The following is a 15,450-nucleotide window of genomic DNA, read 5'->3' as shown; positions in this document are numbered from 1 at the left end:
GAACTATCAAGTTTTAGCTGGCAATGGCGGATGGCACGGTGAATTGTGTTCACAGATAATGTTCTCTGGAAATATTCCTGAGCCCATTTTGTGATTTCCAATACAGAAGCATGCCTGTATGTGATGCAGTGCCGTCTAAGGGCCCGAAGATCACGGGCACCCAGTATGGTTTTCCGGCCTTGACCCTTATGCACAGAGATTCTTCCAGATTATCTGAATCTTTTGATGATATTATGCACTGTAGATGATGATATGTTCAAACTCTTTGCAATTTTACACTGTCAAACTCCTTTCTGATATTGCTCCACTATTTGTCGGCGCAGAATTAGGGGGATTGGTGATCCTCTTCCCATCTTTACTTCTGAGAGCTGCTGCCACTCCAAGATGCTCTTTTTATACCCAATCATGTTAATGACCTATTGCCAATTGACCTAATGAGTTGCAATTTGATCCTCCAGCTGTTCCTTTTTTGTACCTTTAACTTTTCCAGCCTCTTATTGCCCCTGTCCCAACTTTTTTGAGATGTGTTGCGGTCATGAAATTTCAAATGAGCCAATATTTGGCATGAAATTTCAAAATGTCTCACTTTCGACATTTGATATGTTGTCTATGTTCTATTGTGAATACAATATCAGTTTTTGAGATTTGTAAATTATTGCATTCTGTTTTTATTTACAATTTGTACTTTGTCCCAATTTTTTTGGAATCAGGGTTGTATACTATTAGTTACTGGTTATATACAGCCAGTCCATGTTTTAGTTTTGAAGTATACTGCAATTATCCTTCTAGGTATACTATTAGTTTTCTAGCCCAAACCCTTACGTCATGCACACTACCAGTAGACAACTGAAGTGTTTTGAGCTGACCACAAACTTATGCTACATGTAGGTTTAAAAGATGGGATTTAAAACATGCTGCCATATATCACAAAGAAGCCAATATGTGTGAAAAAGAAGTATTTTATAGGCTACTATCAAAAGGATAAGCACAACTACAGGGCAAGTCGGCTTAAACATAAGGCACACATATTTTAATACGTATACCTTGATCAAAAGTTTAAGTATAAGCTTACTTACACTACCGTTCAAAAGTTTGGGGTCACCCAGACAATGTTGTGTTTTCCATGAAAAGTCACACTTTTACTTCCCACCATAAGTTGCAAAATGAATAGCAAATATAGTCAAGACATTTTTCTGGCCATTTTGAGCATTTAATCAACCCCACAAATGTGATGCTCCAGAAACTCAATCTGCTCAAAGGAAGGTCAGTTTTATAGCTTCTCTAAAGAGCTCAACTGTTTTCAGCTGTGCTAACATGATTGCACAAGGGTTTTCTAATCATCCATTAGCCTTCTGAGGCAATGAGCAAACACATTGTACCATTAGAACACTGGAGTGAGAGTTGCTGGAAATGGGCCTCTATACACCTATGGAGATATTGCACCAAAAACCAGACATTTGCAGCTAGAATAGTCATTTAGCACATTAGCAATGTCTCATCTCATCTCATTATCTCTAGCCGCTTTATCCTTCTACAGGGTCGCAGGCAAGCTGGAGCCTATCCCAGCTGACTACGGGCGAAAGGCGGGGTACACCCTGGACAAGTCGCCAGGTCATCACAGGGCTGACACATAGACACAGACAACCATTCACACTCACATTCACACCTACAGTCAATTTAGAGTCACCAGTTAACCTAACCTGCATGTCTTTGGACTGTGGGGGAAACCGGAGCACCCGGAGGAAACCCATGCGGACAACATGCAAACTCCACACAGAAAGGCCCTCACCGGCCACGGGACTCGAACCCGGACCTTCTTGCTGTGAGGCGACAGCGCTAACCACTACACCACTGTGCCGCCCACATTAGCAATGTATAGAGTGGATTTCTGATTAGTTTAAAGCGATCTTGATTGAAAAGAACAGTGCTTTTCTTTCAAAAATAAGCACATTTCAAAGTGACCCCAAACTTTTGAACGGTAGTGTACACTTTTCTATATACTTTTCAGTATAAGCCAAGTATACTTACCGTATGTCTAACTTTGTGAAGTATATCTCTGGCAAGTAAATAAAAAGTAAACTGAAAACATACAGTACTCTCTTATTTTTAGTTTAAAAGCAGTATACTAGAAGCACACTTGAATAAACTTCTTTTTTGTAAGGGTTGTCACATCATTTGATGAAAAAGGGCTAAAAGTGTCATGATTTGTGACCCTTCTTCTGTTCATATTCATTCTTTTACCCCCTTCTTCTTTCAGGAGGTGGAAACTGGGGAGCGTGGAACCAGTGGAGTCCGTGCTCTAAGACGTGCGATTCAGGTTGGCAGCACCGCTTTCGGATGTGTGAAGGCACAGGAATCCAAAATTACCCCTGCGATGGATCAGGGGAGGAAGTGCGGCCCTGCAACAACAAGAAGTGCCCAGGTGTGCGTGTGTCTGTGTGCAGATGTGCCCTTCATTCATTTTGCATTTCTATAATCAGCTTGTATTTCATCATTCTTCTTTTCCTCCTCTTGCTCCCTTCTCTGTGGGCATCTGTCTTTTTCTTTTGCTTCCATCTTTCCATCTAACTGGGCATTTGTTTTTCTCCTCGCTCCCTTCCTTGAGTGCTCTCTATTTGTCTGGGTGTCTTGCTTTTCCTTCCCACTTGTCTGTCTGTGCACCTGTAGGTCTCTCTTTCTCTTTTTCATTTGACAGTGTGCCTTCTGTTTCCTGCTCTGCTGTTTTCCTCCCTCTCTCCTTCAGCAGAGGCACGTCCTCCCGTGTGATTTGTCAGAGCAGCACAGCAAACAGCAGATTTTAATAAGCAGCTCTTTGACTGTAGCTTTGGGAGGCTATAGATTAAATAAATGTCAGGCATCGCTGTGGTGCTTATATCAGGACTTTGATAGCACTGTGCCAGTGCCTGAAAGACAAAGATGTGTCCAAGTTCTTTGTGGGAAGACATAAATTTTGCACATTCCTGTGAAACTCTGCCTTCTTTTTTATCCCCCCACGACATTTTTGTTCTCTACTTTAATGGCGTTCAAAGAGGAAGAAAAGTAGTTTGATGTGGTGGCTAAAGAAGGCTTAACGTCGTTTAATTGCCTTTCGTAGATCATTTACAATATCACAGTGCCCTTCCTTCAGAATTATTAGTGTTCTTCGTGAATATGAGAGGAAAAATATTTAATGAAATATCACATAAAGCGAGGAACATTTTTGCTTCATGAAAAGAGAGCTTAAGCATTTCGCCTGTAAAATGCTGGTTTGGTTTAAAAATGATTGTACAGTTAATATCAGCGTTGGAAAGTCTGTCTTTGACAAACTTTTCACTGAGCAGTTTTCCTTTTGTTTATGCAGAACATTTTAATTATCCGCGTTATCAGTTTTACTCATTTTTTCTCAAAAAATCCTGAAGGATATTTCTACTCAGAAACATCCGTAGTTTATGTAATGACGGAATAATACGGAACATTTTTTTTTTAAATCTATTGTATGATAATCATAAACCATTACAATTTTAATGGCTTCCAAGTTAAATATATTTTTAAATCGTTTTAGAATCACACATTTTCTACAAAAGTTTCTTGAAAATATCTCGCATATTAAATGGATTTAGCAATCATAAACAGCACTTTTTTTACTGACTTTTGGCTGGTATGTTTGTTCTATAACAAGCAGGGCACCTTTCACATCTTAACGGCTGGTATTGTGGCATGTTTGATGCTGCGTTTTATAATCATATCTTATGTAACATATACCTCATGATACCATATAATCTTACTGGAATATGTGTGTTGTTTATAGCACCTCATGAGATATGCAAGGATGAGTATCGAGGTTTAATGACGTGGAAGAAAGCTTCAGCTGGAGAGACGGTCTACAACAAATGTCCATCAAATGCCACTGGTGAGTCATCATCCCAGACACCCTGAGAAAAGCTCGCAGAAACCCAGTGGATTTCCATTTATCTGTAATAAGGTACAGTGTTCCTGTTAAGCTACTTTACAACCAACAGGGAACTAATGACCTGCACACTGATGTTGTCATGGTTGGCACGAAAAAACAGCGATGTTTTGGTTCCAGCTGGGTACCAAATTTTCAGGTTCAGGACCAATTACTTTTTGGTCAAAATGGTCTGTACGGCTCAAAATGTAGTGAGAAAACCAGAATGAAATCTGTTCCCTGTTGGTGGAAAAGGGGTCTTAGAGGTTGGCTTTGGGATTGGAATTTCGTGGGACCCAATATAATCTTGGGAGCGAGTGGTCTTTAGTTTCATGCAGGTGGTCAGATATGAAGCGTGTGAGACAAATTCATTCATGAATCCATGAGAGGGTGGCACGGTGGTGTAGTGGTTAGCACTGTTGCCTCACAGCAAGAAGGGTCTGGGTTTAAGCCCATTGGCCAACTGGAGCCTTTCTGTGTGGAGTTTGCATGTTCTCCCCATGTCTGCGTGGGTTTCCTTTGGGTGCTCCGGTTTCCCTCACAGTCTAAAGACATGCAGGTTAGGCTAACCAGTGGCTCTAAATTGACCGTAGATGTGAATGTGAGTGTGAATGGTTGTCTGTGTCTATGTGTCAGCCCTGTGATGACCTGGTGACTTGTCCAGGGTGTACCCCGCCTTTCACCTGTAGTCAGCTGGGATAGGCTCCAGCTTGCCTGCAACCCTGCACAGGATAAGCGGTTATGGATAATGGGGAAAAAATGGAATCCACGAGAATGTATTGGGTGTTTGCAGGGATGGGGGTATTCATTCATCCAGGTCCTGATGGTTCAAATAACTAAATTGTTTATATGTTGAGAAATATAACCAACTATGTTTTTGATAAAACATCACAGGCAAATTTGAACAATAATAACTGTGGCAGGACAAGAATATCTTGAGTGGTCAAGAGTGTCTGCTGGAGTGGGTAGGATTGGGCAAACTTTCTGCAGATGCAGGTTGCATTTGGTCAAACTTTCTGTGGCAACAGACAGGATTGGTCAAACTGTCCTCAGGAGCAGATGTGCTGTGTTGGTTAAACTTTTGCTGGGAGTTGGCAAGATTGGTCAAACCTTTTTTGCAGAAGTGGGCCAGAGCCAAGACTGTCTGAGGGCAGCTGGCAAGATGGTCAAGTGTCTATGGCTGCAGGCAGGATTGGTCAAGTCAAGTTTATTTGTATAGCTCTTTTAACAATAAACATTATCTCAAAGCAGCTTTACAGAATTTGAACGACTTAAAACATGAGCTAATTTTTTCCCTAATCTATCCCCAATGAGCAAGCCTGTGGCGACGGTGGCAAGGAAAAACTCCCTCAGACGACATGAGGAAGAAACCTCGAGAGGAACCAGACTCAAAAGGGAACCCATCCTCATTTGGGCAACAACAGACAGCATGACTATAATATTAACAGTTTTAACATGAAGTCAGTTTCGTTGATGTTATAAACTCTTCATTGATGGAAACTTGAGTGCAAAACTGTTCATGATAACTGCAGTCCTAAAGTTAGCAAGTCAACTGTAGTCCTCAGCCATAAAAGCATTACTGTAAGAGTCCAGAGCGTCCTCCAGGTGTGACTTTCAACTGTCCTCATGGGGCCGTCCTCCACAGGAGCGATGCAATGAGACTCCAACCAGACGCAGGGCACCAGGATGGATCAAGCAAGTCTGAGGAGCAGAAGAGGTCAGCATCTCAATCCCAGGACCAACATGTAACTCAGGGGGGAACACAGGTTGTTAGGTATGCCCAGTGTCACCTGAATAAGTAGGAACAGTATACATATTGCACTGAGTACAAGCAGGGACTCCGGCAACTAACTATGACAGCATATAACTAAAAGGGGAGAGCCAGAAGGTAACACAGGCATGAGGGAGCCCCGGGACATAAAGCAGCCAGCCCCTACACCGTCAACAAACTCGAGTGAGCAAGCGAGTGGGGACTGACAGCATCCATACATCCCAGTTTACCAAAACACTCTGTCTGAGGACCCTCCAGATCTACACCTTTACCTCATAAACACCATTAACAAAAGGCTTGACTAAACAGATATGTTTTCAGCCTAGACTTAAACGCTGAGACTGTGTCTGATTCCCGAACACTACTTGGAAGGCTGTTCCATAACTGTGGGGCTTTGTAAGAAAAGGCTCTGCCCCCTGATGTAGCCTTCACTATACGAGGTACCAGCAGATAGTGTGCACCCTTTGATCTCAGTAGGCGTGGTGGGTCATAGAGGAGCAGAAGTTCACTCAGGTACTGTGGTGTGAGACCATTCAGTGCTTTAAAGGTCAATAGTAGTATTTTATAATCAATATGAAATTTGATTGGGAGCCAATGCAGTGTGGATAAGACAGGGGTGATGTGGTCATATTTTCTAGTTCTAGTAAGGACTCTTACTGCTGCATTTTGAACTAACTGGAGCTTGTTTATGCACTTATTGGAACATCCAGACAGTAAGGCATTACAATAATCTAACCTGGAGGTAACGAAAGCATGAACTAGTTTTTCCGCGTCACGTAGTGACATTAAATTTCTTATCTTAGCAATATTTCTGAGATGAAAGAAAGCTATCCGGGTAATGTTATCAATGTGAGTTGTCAATGTGAGATTGGTCAAGAATATCTGTCGGAGTTGGCAGGATTGGTTAAACTTTCAGCAGGAGTAGAATGGATTGGTCAAATTATGTCCATGGATGGATATTTTTCTAGGATTGAATGTATTATTTGGGTTGGATGGTCAAATGACTTCTCTTCCTGTTGAAGTACCGGTAGATGTCTGTGAAGAAACTCAGTCGTCCAGGTACATAGTAATCTGTGGTTGGTTGAAGAGAGCAACTGGACTTGCTTGACGATTCTTGAAAACGTTTCGCCTCTCCTCCGAAAGGCATCCTCAGTTCTGTCTGTCTAATAGGGAGTATCCAGTATTTATTCTCTCATGGATCATCATAGAATCCGAATCAGAATGCTGATGGCTGCATTGTGGGCGGCTGATAAGATGTCATAGACACCCACCTCTGTTCAGTGATGGTCGTTCCAGGTTGACAAAAATGAACGATCCACTCTGGCTAAGATGTCTGCCAGTTTTCTGGAAGTCCTCTCATACTCCCGCACCAGTCGAAGGGATCTCATCCCAAAGTGCGTAGAAACATATCTGTGAAGATACTCAGTCATCCAGGTACATAGTAATCTGTCAGAGGATGCCTTTCGGAGGAGAGGCGAAACGTTTTCAAGAATCGTCAAGCAAGTCCAGTTGCTCTCTTCAACCAACCACAGATTACCGGTAGATGGTTCTTGGCCAAGTTGAGTGACAAAAAGTACTCTTATTAGCTAGATGTCTGCCTCTTCCCAAATTTCCATCAACACACTTAGAAGAAGAAGACTTCTTGTGAAATTCCTCTCTGCATTTAACCCATCTGAAGCAGTCAACACACACGAGCAATGAGCGCACACACATACTCAGAACAGTGGGCAACCATGCTGACAGCACCTGAGGAGCAGTTGGGGGTTAGGTGCCTAGCTCAAGGGCACCTCAGCCAAAGGCCACCCCATGTTAAATGAACCGCATGTCTTTGAACTGTGGGGGAAACCGGAGCACCCAGAGGAAACCCATGCAGACATGGGGAGAACATGCAAACTCCACACAGAAAGGCCCCTGCCAGCCGATGTGCTCAAACCCAGAACATTCTTGCTGTGAGGCAACAGTGCTAACCACTACACCACCATGCCACCCTTACTTAAATTACATTTCTTTACTTGCAAAACCTCCTAACTAAAGCCATGAGAAACATTCTATAGAAGTTAATTAATCAATATGCTTTGATTTGTTATTACCATAAGGGGCGGCACGGTGGTGTAGTGGTTAGCGCTGTCGCCTCACAGCAAGAAGGTCCGGGTTCGAGCCCCGTGGCTGGCGAGGGCCTTTCTGTGTGGAGTTTGCATGTTCTCCCCGTGTCCGCGTGGGTTTCCTCCGGGTGCTCCGGTTTCCCCCACAGTCCAAAGACATGCAGGTTAGGTTAACTGGTGACTCTAAATTGACCGTAGGTGTGAATGTGAGTGTGAATGGTTGTCTGTGTCTATGTGTCAGCCCTGTGATGACCTGGCGACTTGTCCAGGGTGTACCCCGCCTTTCACCCATAGTCAGCTAGGATAGGCTCCAGCTTGCCTGCGACCCTGAAGAACAGGATAAAGCAGCTACAGATAATGAGATGAGATTACCATAAGGTTATGATTTTGACTTCCTGTAATTCCCCACATAACCACTGCCTACAGTATTTTAAAAAGTGCTCACATGCATGATGTAAATAATAAAACTATGAAGCCAGCTCCTAAAAACTAATGTGTGAGTTTCAAGTCCTGATTTTGTGATCAAAAAACCCTACTATAAAACTCCATCAGTGATGCAATTATTCATTTCCTAAAGCTCACCACAGGCAATCACCTCCTGACTACTGCCAAAATAAGTTTATTGGAGTGCAATTAATTTTGGGGCTTGTTAAGGATTAGAAGCTCAGTGTGTGTGTTGTGAGCTGCACAGCATATTACGAGAGTGAAAGTTCATGTAAACCATATGGAAGAAAATACAATCTGAATCCTGAGGTCTGTTTGAGTATAGACAGTATTGACCAATAGTCTGAGTCCAATAAAATGAGTGATTTTCATTACGTTATTCTTCAAAGGTGTTTTCACTCAGGCTTGTAGTACTCGAGTCCGACTCGTGCCCTAATTTTAAGGACTCGCGACTCGACTTGGACTTGAGCACTGATGACTCGGACTTGGACTCGGACTTGTGCATTAACTGCGTTAGGACTTGTAAATTGGAGACGAGGACTCAGATTTTTTTCTTTTTTTGTAACATGTAATAATAATTTGGCGTAAGATACTAATATCTAAATTTATTTTGTACTGATTTTGTGCAAGAACGTCACACCTGTGTGCCTTGGCAGGTGCATCAGATAGACTATTGTGTGCGTGCTGTAAATGACTCGCACCTGTACAGGATTAAGGTGCAATCACCGCGCCTATATAAAAACTGTGAAAACACACTTACTTTGCGAAGTATTGAGTTGTATTACTGACACATTACCGAACCTTATTTCCTTGTTTGATTTCCTGATTTCCTGTTTCTCGTCTTTGATTCTGCCAAGTCTACGATAGTCTGTTTGTGCCTCGCTTGACCTACTGCCTGTTTTACAATTTTCCCTGACGTTCTGGATTGTTTACCATCTTCACTTGTATTAATAAACACACCTTCTACACTTATATCCGTCTCCCAACCATCTCTGACAGAATACTTCACACTCCCTGACAAAGAGAATGAACATTCACGTGTTCAAACGTCATGTTCAGGAACAAACTAATGTTAATGGTGCTGAAACAGCCACCGTCAAATGGTGCGGATGGAGTGTTGGACTTGAGTTGGACTCAACTTGAATTATTATTTTTTTTTAATGACTTGGACTTGAACACTGGGGACTCGAGACTGGACTCGGACTTGAAGTTTAGTGACTCGACTACAACCCTGTTTTCACTCACTTTTTTTTCTTTAAAACTAATAATATTTAAAGCAAACACAACTTTTTTTTTAGATATTTTCCTGAAATGGAATGAACATTGTCACAAAGCAGCGTTATGGAAATGTATAAATTTTAGATATTTGTATTTACAAATTTATCCCTAATGACCAAGGCAAAGGGGATGGTGGCAAGAAAAAGCTTCCTTGACATGAGGAAGAAACCTTGAGAGGAACCAGACTCAAAATGGAACCCATCCTCATCTGGGTAACACTGATGAGGTGACTGATATTATAAATAACTTGCTTCTATAATGGCGGCACAGTGGTGAAGTAGTTAGCACTGTCACCTCATAGCAAGAAGGTCCTGGGTTCAAGCCCAGTGGCCCTTGAGGGCCTTTCTGTATGGAGTTTGCATGTTCTCCCTGTGTCCGCGTGGGTTTCCTCCGGGTGCTCCGGTTTCCCCCACAGTCCAAAGACATGCAGGTTAGGTTAACTGGTGACTCTAAATTGACCGTAGGTGTGAATGTGAGTGTGAATGGTTGTCTGTGTCTATGTGTCAGCCCTGTGATGACCTGGCGACTTGTCCAGGGTGTACCCCGCCTTTCGCCCGTAGTCAGCTGGGATAGGCTCCAGCTTGCCTGCGACCCTGTAGAACAGGATAAAGCGGCTAGAGATAATGAGATGAGATGCACTTTAAGACTGTGATGAGAACTCCCAGCAGATGTAGGGCATCAGGATGGATCAGGCAGAATCAGACAGCAGAAGTAGTCAGGATCATTGGTATCTTAAGGGGTAGCATGTATAGCTTAATAATAATAATAATAATAATAATAATAGAGTGGAGAGTGAAACACAGATTGTTAGGCTCATTGTCACATAATGGTAGCAGTGCTCTCAGGCAAAAAGAACAAACTTTTTTTTTGTACTTGTACGGTAGGAGTAAAAACCATGGAATATAATTTGAAAAACCGAATTTGACATACATTTCATTACTGGCCCATAACTGAAATAAAAGCACTTTTTCGGAGTGGACTCGGACTTTGGGACAATATTTTGTATGTAATAAAAACAAAGTCTTAATAAATGATGCCTTCGAAGCATGAGCACAAAACGCAGTGGTAAACACTGGTCAACTCTCGAGATGAAGCAGTCCTCTACAGTAAGGTGGAAAACAACAGCAACAAAACCCATCCTACAGGCAGGTGAGTTAGCAGAGTTTTCACCTCTGAGATTTTGCTTCATGTTCCTGCTGATCAGTGTGTGAATGGAGCACTGAGTTTTGCCCAGGATGCTAAATATCAGTCTCAGTGTTCGGCTGATGGGCAAGCGCACAGTCAAGGCCCATTGCACAGAAGCAGCATGATGCAAGTTTGAGTAAATGTGGTTTAGCAGCATGATTTTCTCAGTGATGTTTACCAAAGGCACTTTTTGGATCAGTTTGAATTCTAGTCTGTTTATTATTCGAGAGGCTTTCAAAAACTTGACATTTTATTTTATTTTATTTTATTTCCCTTTTCTCATGTAACAGAGATGAACCATTTGGGTCTTCTTTCTGCTGTTTCTCTGCAGGATCTGCTAGTCGTCGATGTTTGCTGGACACTAATGGACTTGCTTACTGGGGTCCTCCGAGCTTCGCCCGATGCATCTCACTTGAATATAGATATTTACATTTAACTGTAAGTGATATATTTTCACAAGTTGCTCATTTTCACATATCGAATACAATGAAGGATTTCCGCATGTGAACAGGTTTGTGTATGTTGCATTCATTCGTGTTTCATTTCGGAATGGAAATGCAAGGAAACGTCTTTATTATTATTATTATTATTATTATGCTAAAATTGGAAATGTAGTGGCGGCACGGTGGTGTAGTGGTTAGCGCTGTCGCCTCACAGCAAGAAGGTCCGGGTTTGAGCCCCATGGCCGGCGAGGGCCTTTCTGTGCGGAGTTTGCATGTTCTCCCCGTGTCCACGTGGGTTTCCTCCGGGTGCTCCGGTTTCCCCCACAGTCCAAAGACATGCAGGTTAGGTTAACTGGTGACTCTAAATTGACCGTAGGTGTGAATGTGAGTGTGAATGGTTGTCTGTGTCTATGTGTCGGCCCTGTGATGACCTGGCGACTTGTCCAGGGTGTACCCCGCCTTTCGCCCGTAGTCAGCTGGGATAGGCTCCAGCTTGCCTGCGACCCTGTAGAACAGGATAAAGCGGCTAGAGATAATGAGATGAGATGAGATGAGATGAGATGGAAATGTAGTCATTTAGTTCATATTTTCTTATCTTATTGAATAAAATGTTAACTATTTTTTATTGTTGATTTGATTTTGCTTTTTTCAACACACAAAATGTAGAAATCAATTATTCATGAATATTAGTCGGTGCAGAATTAAAGGTAGGCATCTCTGGTACATCTCTGGACTAACGGTGTCTTTAATCTGTTCTTCTTGCTACTAGCCATGAAGTAAATATGATCATTTGTTGATTCTCTCTCTCTCTCTCTCTCTCTCTCTCTCTCTCTCTCTGTCTCTCTCTCTGGTTCAAAATCAATGTGAAATGATGAAAGACAAGCAAGAAATACAAGAGGCTTTTTTTTGTTAATATTTATAATTTTTATTTTTAAGCCAATAATTTTGAACATTTTGTTTGCATTATTTTCATTTTGAAACAAATAAAAAAGAATGAATGCAACATACATACACGCACCAGACGATTTGTAATAGTAGTTTGCAATAAATGTTACAATTACTGTATATTGCTCTAAAACTAAAACACAGAATCTGATGATACATTATCCTTTCAGCTTCTCCGCACATGCGTTCTGTTCCTGCTTCTTCATCTCTCCACCTGCTTCGTGGCTTTTTGTCTGTCATTCATGAAAGCACAACATGTCCAAAGAACAATATTGTTGATTGATTAGCCATCTGGGTATCGCCATTTGTGTTGCACCTGACATTTATCATTTCTGATTGTTGAACTCTGACCTTTTCTCTGCTCCAATTGCTTATTTATTTCTTTCATTATTTATTCAGTTTTTTTCGAGTTATTTAATTATTTTTAACGAAGCTAACCCGACAGGTCAGTGCTTTTTCCCAGGCTAATTACGATGCTAATATGTTCAGTAACCCTTCATTATAATCACTCAATGTTTGCCTTGTCCTGATTGCTATTGTCTTGGACCCACAAACATATCATTAATCAGTCGATGACTGCTTCGTCGTTTCTGGACCACAAGCAAGCATTCAGTGAGAGAAGCTTGGTCTGGATTTCAAAATGCTTGTGGTTGGATGTGCCGATTTGATGCCGATTGGCAATTCCCTCAAACAGTATTCACTTTGTTCCAAACGTGGATCAATGGAGTCAATTTACTCTCAGATATGTGCTTGAGTCTGTGTTTTTCCACTTGGGATGGAATATGAACACAGTTTACTCATTAGCACTGAACATAATGTCAGCCTGTGTGTGGACGTTAGGGCTGGGTGATATCTAAAAATAATTATCACGATATTCCCTGATTAAAATATTGTGATAATTGATAATATTGCTCCTCATTGCCCAAGTGCAGGCTGTTTTTGGTAATGACATTTTAATCATTCTCTATTATTATTATTATTCTAGGGTTCATCGGTTTCATTTTGGTACAAGTTACTGTATATCCAGGTATATACCATGCACCTGGGGAATATAACTGTTGATCATGTAATAGAAAGCACTTTCCGTAGAATATGTGCAGCTCCTAACAACGTTATTTGTTGAATTTGGTTGATCTCACAACCTCCTGGTATTCTCCCAAGGTACTCACTCCCTCCCTTTATCACCCCAAGCGCTTCAGTTACAACTGGGATCATTTTAGTCTTCATACCCCACATTCTAGACACTTTGATTTTATTATTATTATTATTATTATTATTATTATTATTATTAATCATGTCTATTTTTATGGCATTCCTTCTACATGTTTTCATCTAATATATTACATAAAATTAAATAAACTTATCATAAATATAGCTTGTCTATAAAGATAGATCTTTATATTATATATATATATATATATATATATATATATATATATATATATATATATATATATATATATATATACATATACAGTGGTGCTTGAAAGTTTGTGAATCCTTTAGAATTTTCTATATTTCTGCATAAATATGACCTAAAACATCATCAGATTTTCACACAAGTCCTAAAAGTAGATAAAGAGAACCCAGTTAAACAAATGAGACAAAAATATTATACTTGGTCATTTATTTATTGAAGAAAATGATCCAATATTACATATCTGTGAATGGCAAAAGTATGTGAACCTCTAGGATTAGCAGTTAATTTGAAGGTGAAATTAGAGTCAGGTGTTTTCAATCAATGGGATGACAATCAGGTGTGAGTGGGCACCCTGTTTTATTTAAAGAACAGGGATCGATCAAAGTCTGATCTTCACAACACATGTTTGTGGAAGTGTATCATGGCACGAACAAAGGAGATTTCTGAGGACCTCAGAAAAAGCGTTGTTGATGCTCATCAGGCTGGAAAAGGTTACAAAACCATCTCTAAAGAGTTTGGACTCCACCAATCCACAGTCAGACAGATTGTGTACAAATGGAGGAAATTCAAGACCATTGTTACCCTCCCCAGGAGTGGTCGACCAACAAAGATCACTCCAAGAGCAAGGCGTGTAATAGTCAGCAAGGTCACAAAGGACCCCAGGGTAACTTCTAAGCAACTGAAGGCCTCTCTCACATTGGCTAATGTTAATGTTCATGAGTCCACCATCAGGAGAACACTGAACAACAATGGTGTACATGGCAGGGTTTCAAGGAGAAAGCCACTGCTCTCCAAAAAGAACATTGCTGCTCATCTGCAGTTTGCTAAAGATCATGCGGACAAGCCAGAAGGCTATTGGAAAAATGTTTTGTGGGCAGATGAGACCAAAATAGAATTTTTTGGTTTAAATGAGAAGCGTTATGTTTGGAGAAAGGAAAACACTGCATTCCAGCATAAGAACCTTATCCCATCTGTGAAACATGGTGGTGGTAGTATCATGGTTTGGGCCTGTTTTGCTGCATCTGGGCCAGGACGGCTTGCCATCATTGATGGAACAATGAATTCTGAATTATACCAGCGAATTCGAAAGGAAAATGTCAGGACATCTGTTCATGAACTGAATCTCAAGAGAAGGTGGGTCATGCAGCAAGACAACGACCCTAAGCACACAAGTCGTTCTACCAAAGAATGGTTAAAGAAGAATAAAGTTAATGTTTTGGAATGGCCAAGTCAAAGTCCTGACCTTAATCCAATCGAAATGTTGTGGAAGGACCTGAAGCGAGCAGTTCATGTGAGGAAACCCACCAACATCCCAGAGTTGAAGCTGTTCTGTACGGAGGAACGGGCTAAAATTCCTCCAAGCCAGTGTGCAGGACTGATCAGCAGTTACCGCAAACGTTTAGCTGCAGTTATTGCTGCACAAGGGGGTCACACCAGATACTGAAAGCAAAGGTTCACATACTTTTGCCACTCACAGATATGTAATATTGGATCATTTTCCTCAATAAATAAATGACCGAGTATAATATGTTTGTCTCATTTGTTTAACTGGGTTCTCTTTATCTACTTTTAGGACTTGTGTGAAAATCTGATGATGTTTTAGGTCATATTTATGCAGAAATATAGAAAATTCTAAAGGGTTCACAAACTTTCAAGCACCACTGTATATATATATATATATATATATATATATATATATATATATATATATATATATATATATATAAAACCTACTGTTTTTTTATCATTTATGATTTATCCATCATAACAAGAGTCATCATATTAAGCATGTATAAAACATATGTGATAAAATTTAGTTTATTTCAATTTAAATTAAACAATTAATGGTATTTATTTATTTATTTATTTATTTATTTATTTATTTTCCCCCAGAAATTCAAAATGAGGTTTCAGATCATCCTGAGAGCTCGTTTATA

At 40.7% G+C, this 15,450-nt stretch overlaps 1 protein-coding gene across 1 annotated transcript in view; it reads left to right on the top strand.

The window, feature by feature from the left end:
- adgrb2 (adhesion G protein-coupled receptor B2) overlaps nt 1–15,450 on the top strand; it is an 836,040-nt gene that overhangs the window by 381,525 nt on the left and 439,065 nt on the right. Inside the window, exons 6-8 of the mRNA XM_060904734.1 lie at nt 2,258–2,422; nt 3,788–3,889; nt 11,037–11,143. Of these exons, the coding sequence (XP_060760717.1) occupies nt 2,258–2,422; nt 3,788–3,889; nt 11,037–11,143 (374 nt within the window). The remainder of the gene's footprint in view (nt 1–2,257; nt 2,423–3,787; nt 3,890–11,036; nt 11,144–15,450) is intronic.

This window comes from Neoarius graeffei, chromosome 22, assembly GCF_027579695.1.
Source record: "Neoarius graeffei isolate fNeoGra1 chromosome 22, fNeoGra1.pri, whole genome shotgun sequence".
NCBI classification, from domain to species: domain Eukaryota; kingdom Metazoa; phylum Chordata; class Actinopteri; order Siluriformes; family Ariidae; genus Neoarius; species Neoarius graeffei.
This window is presented reverse-complemented; position numbering and strand designations above follow the sequence as displayed.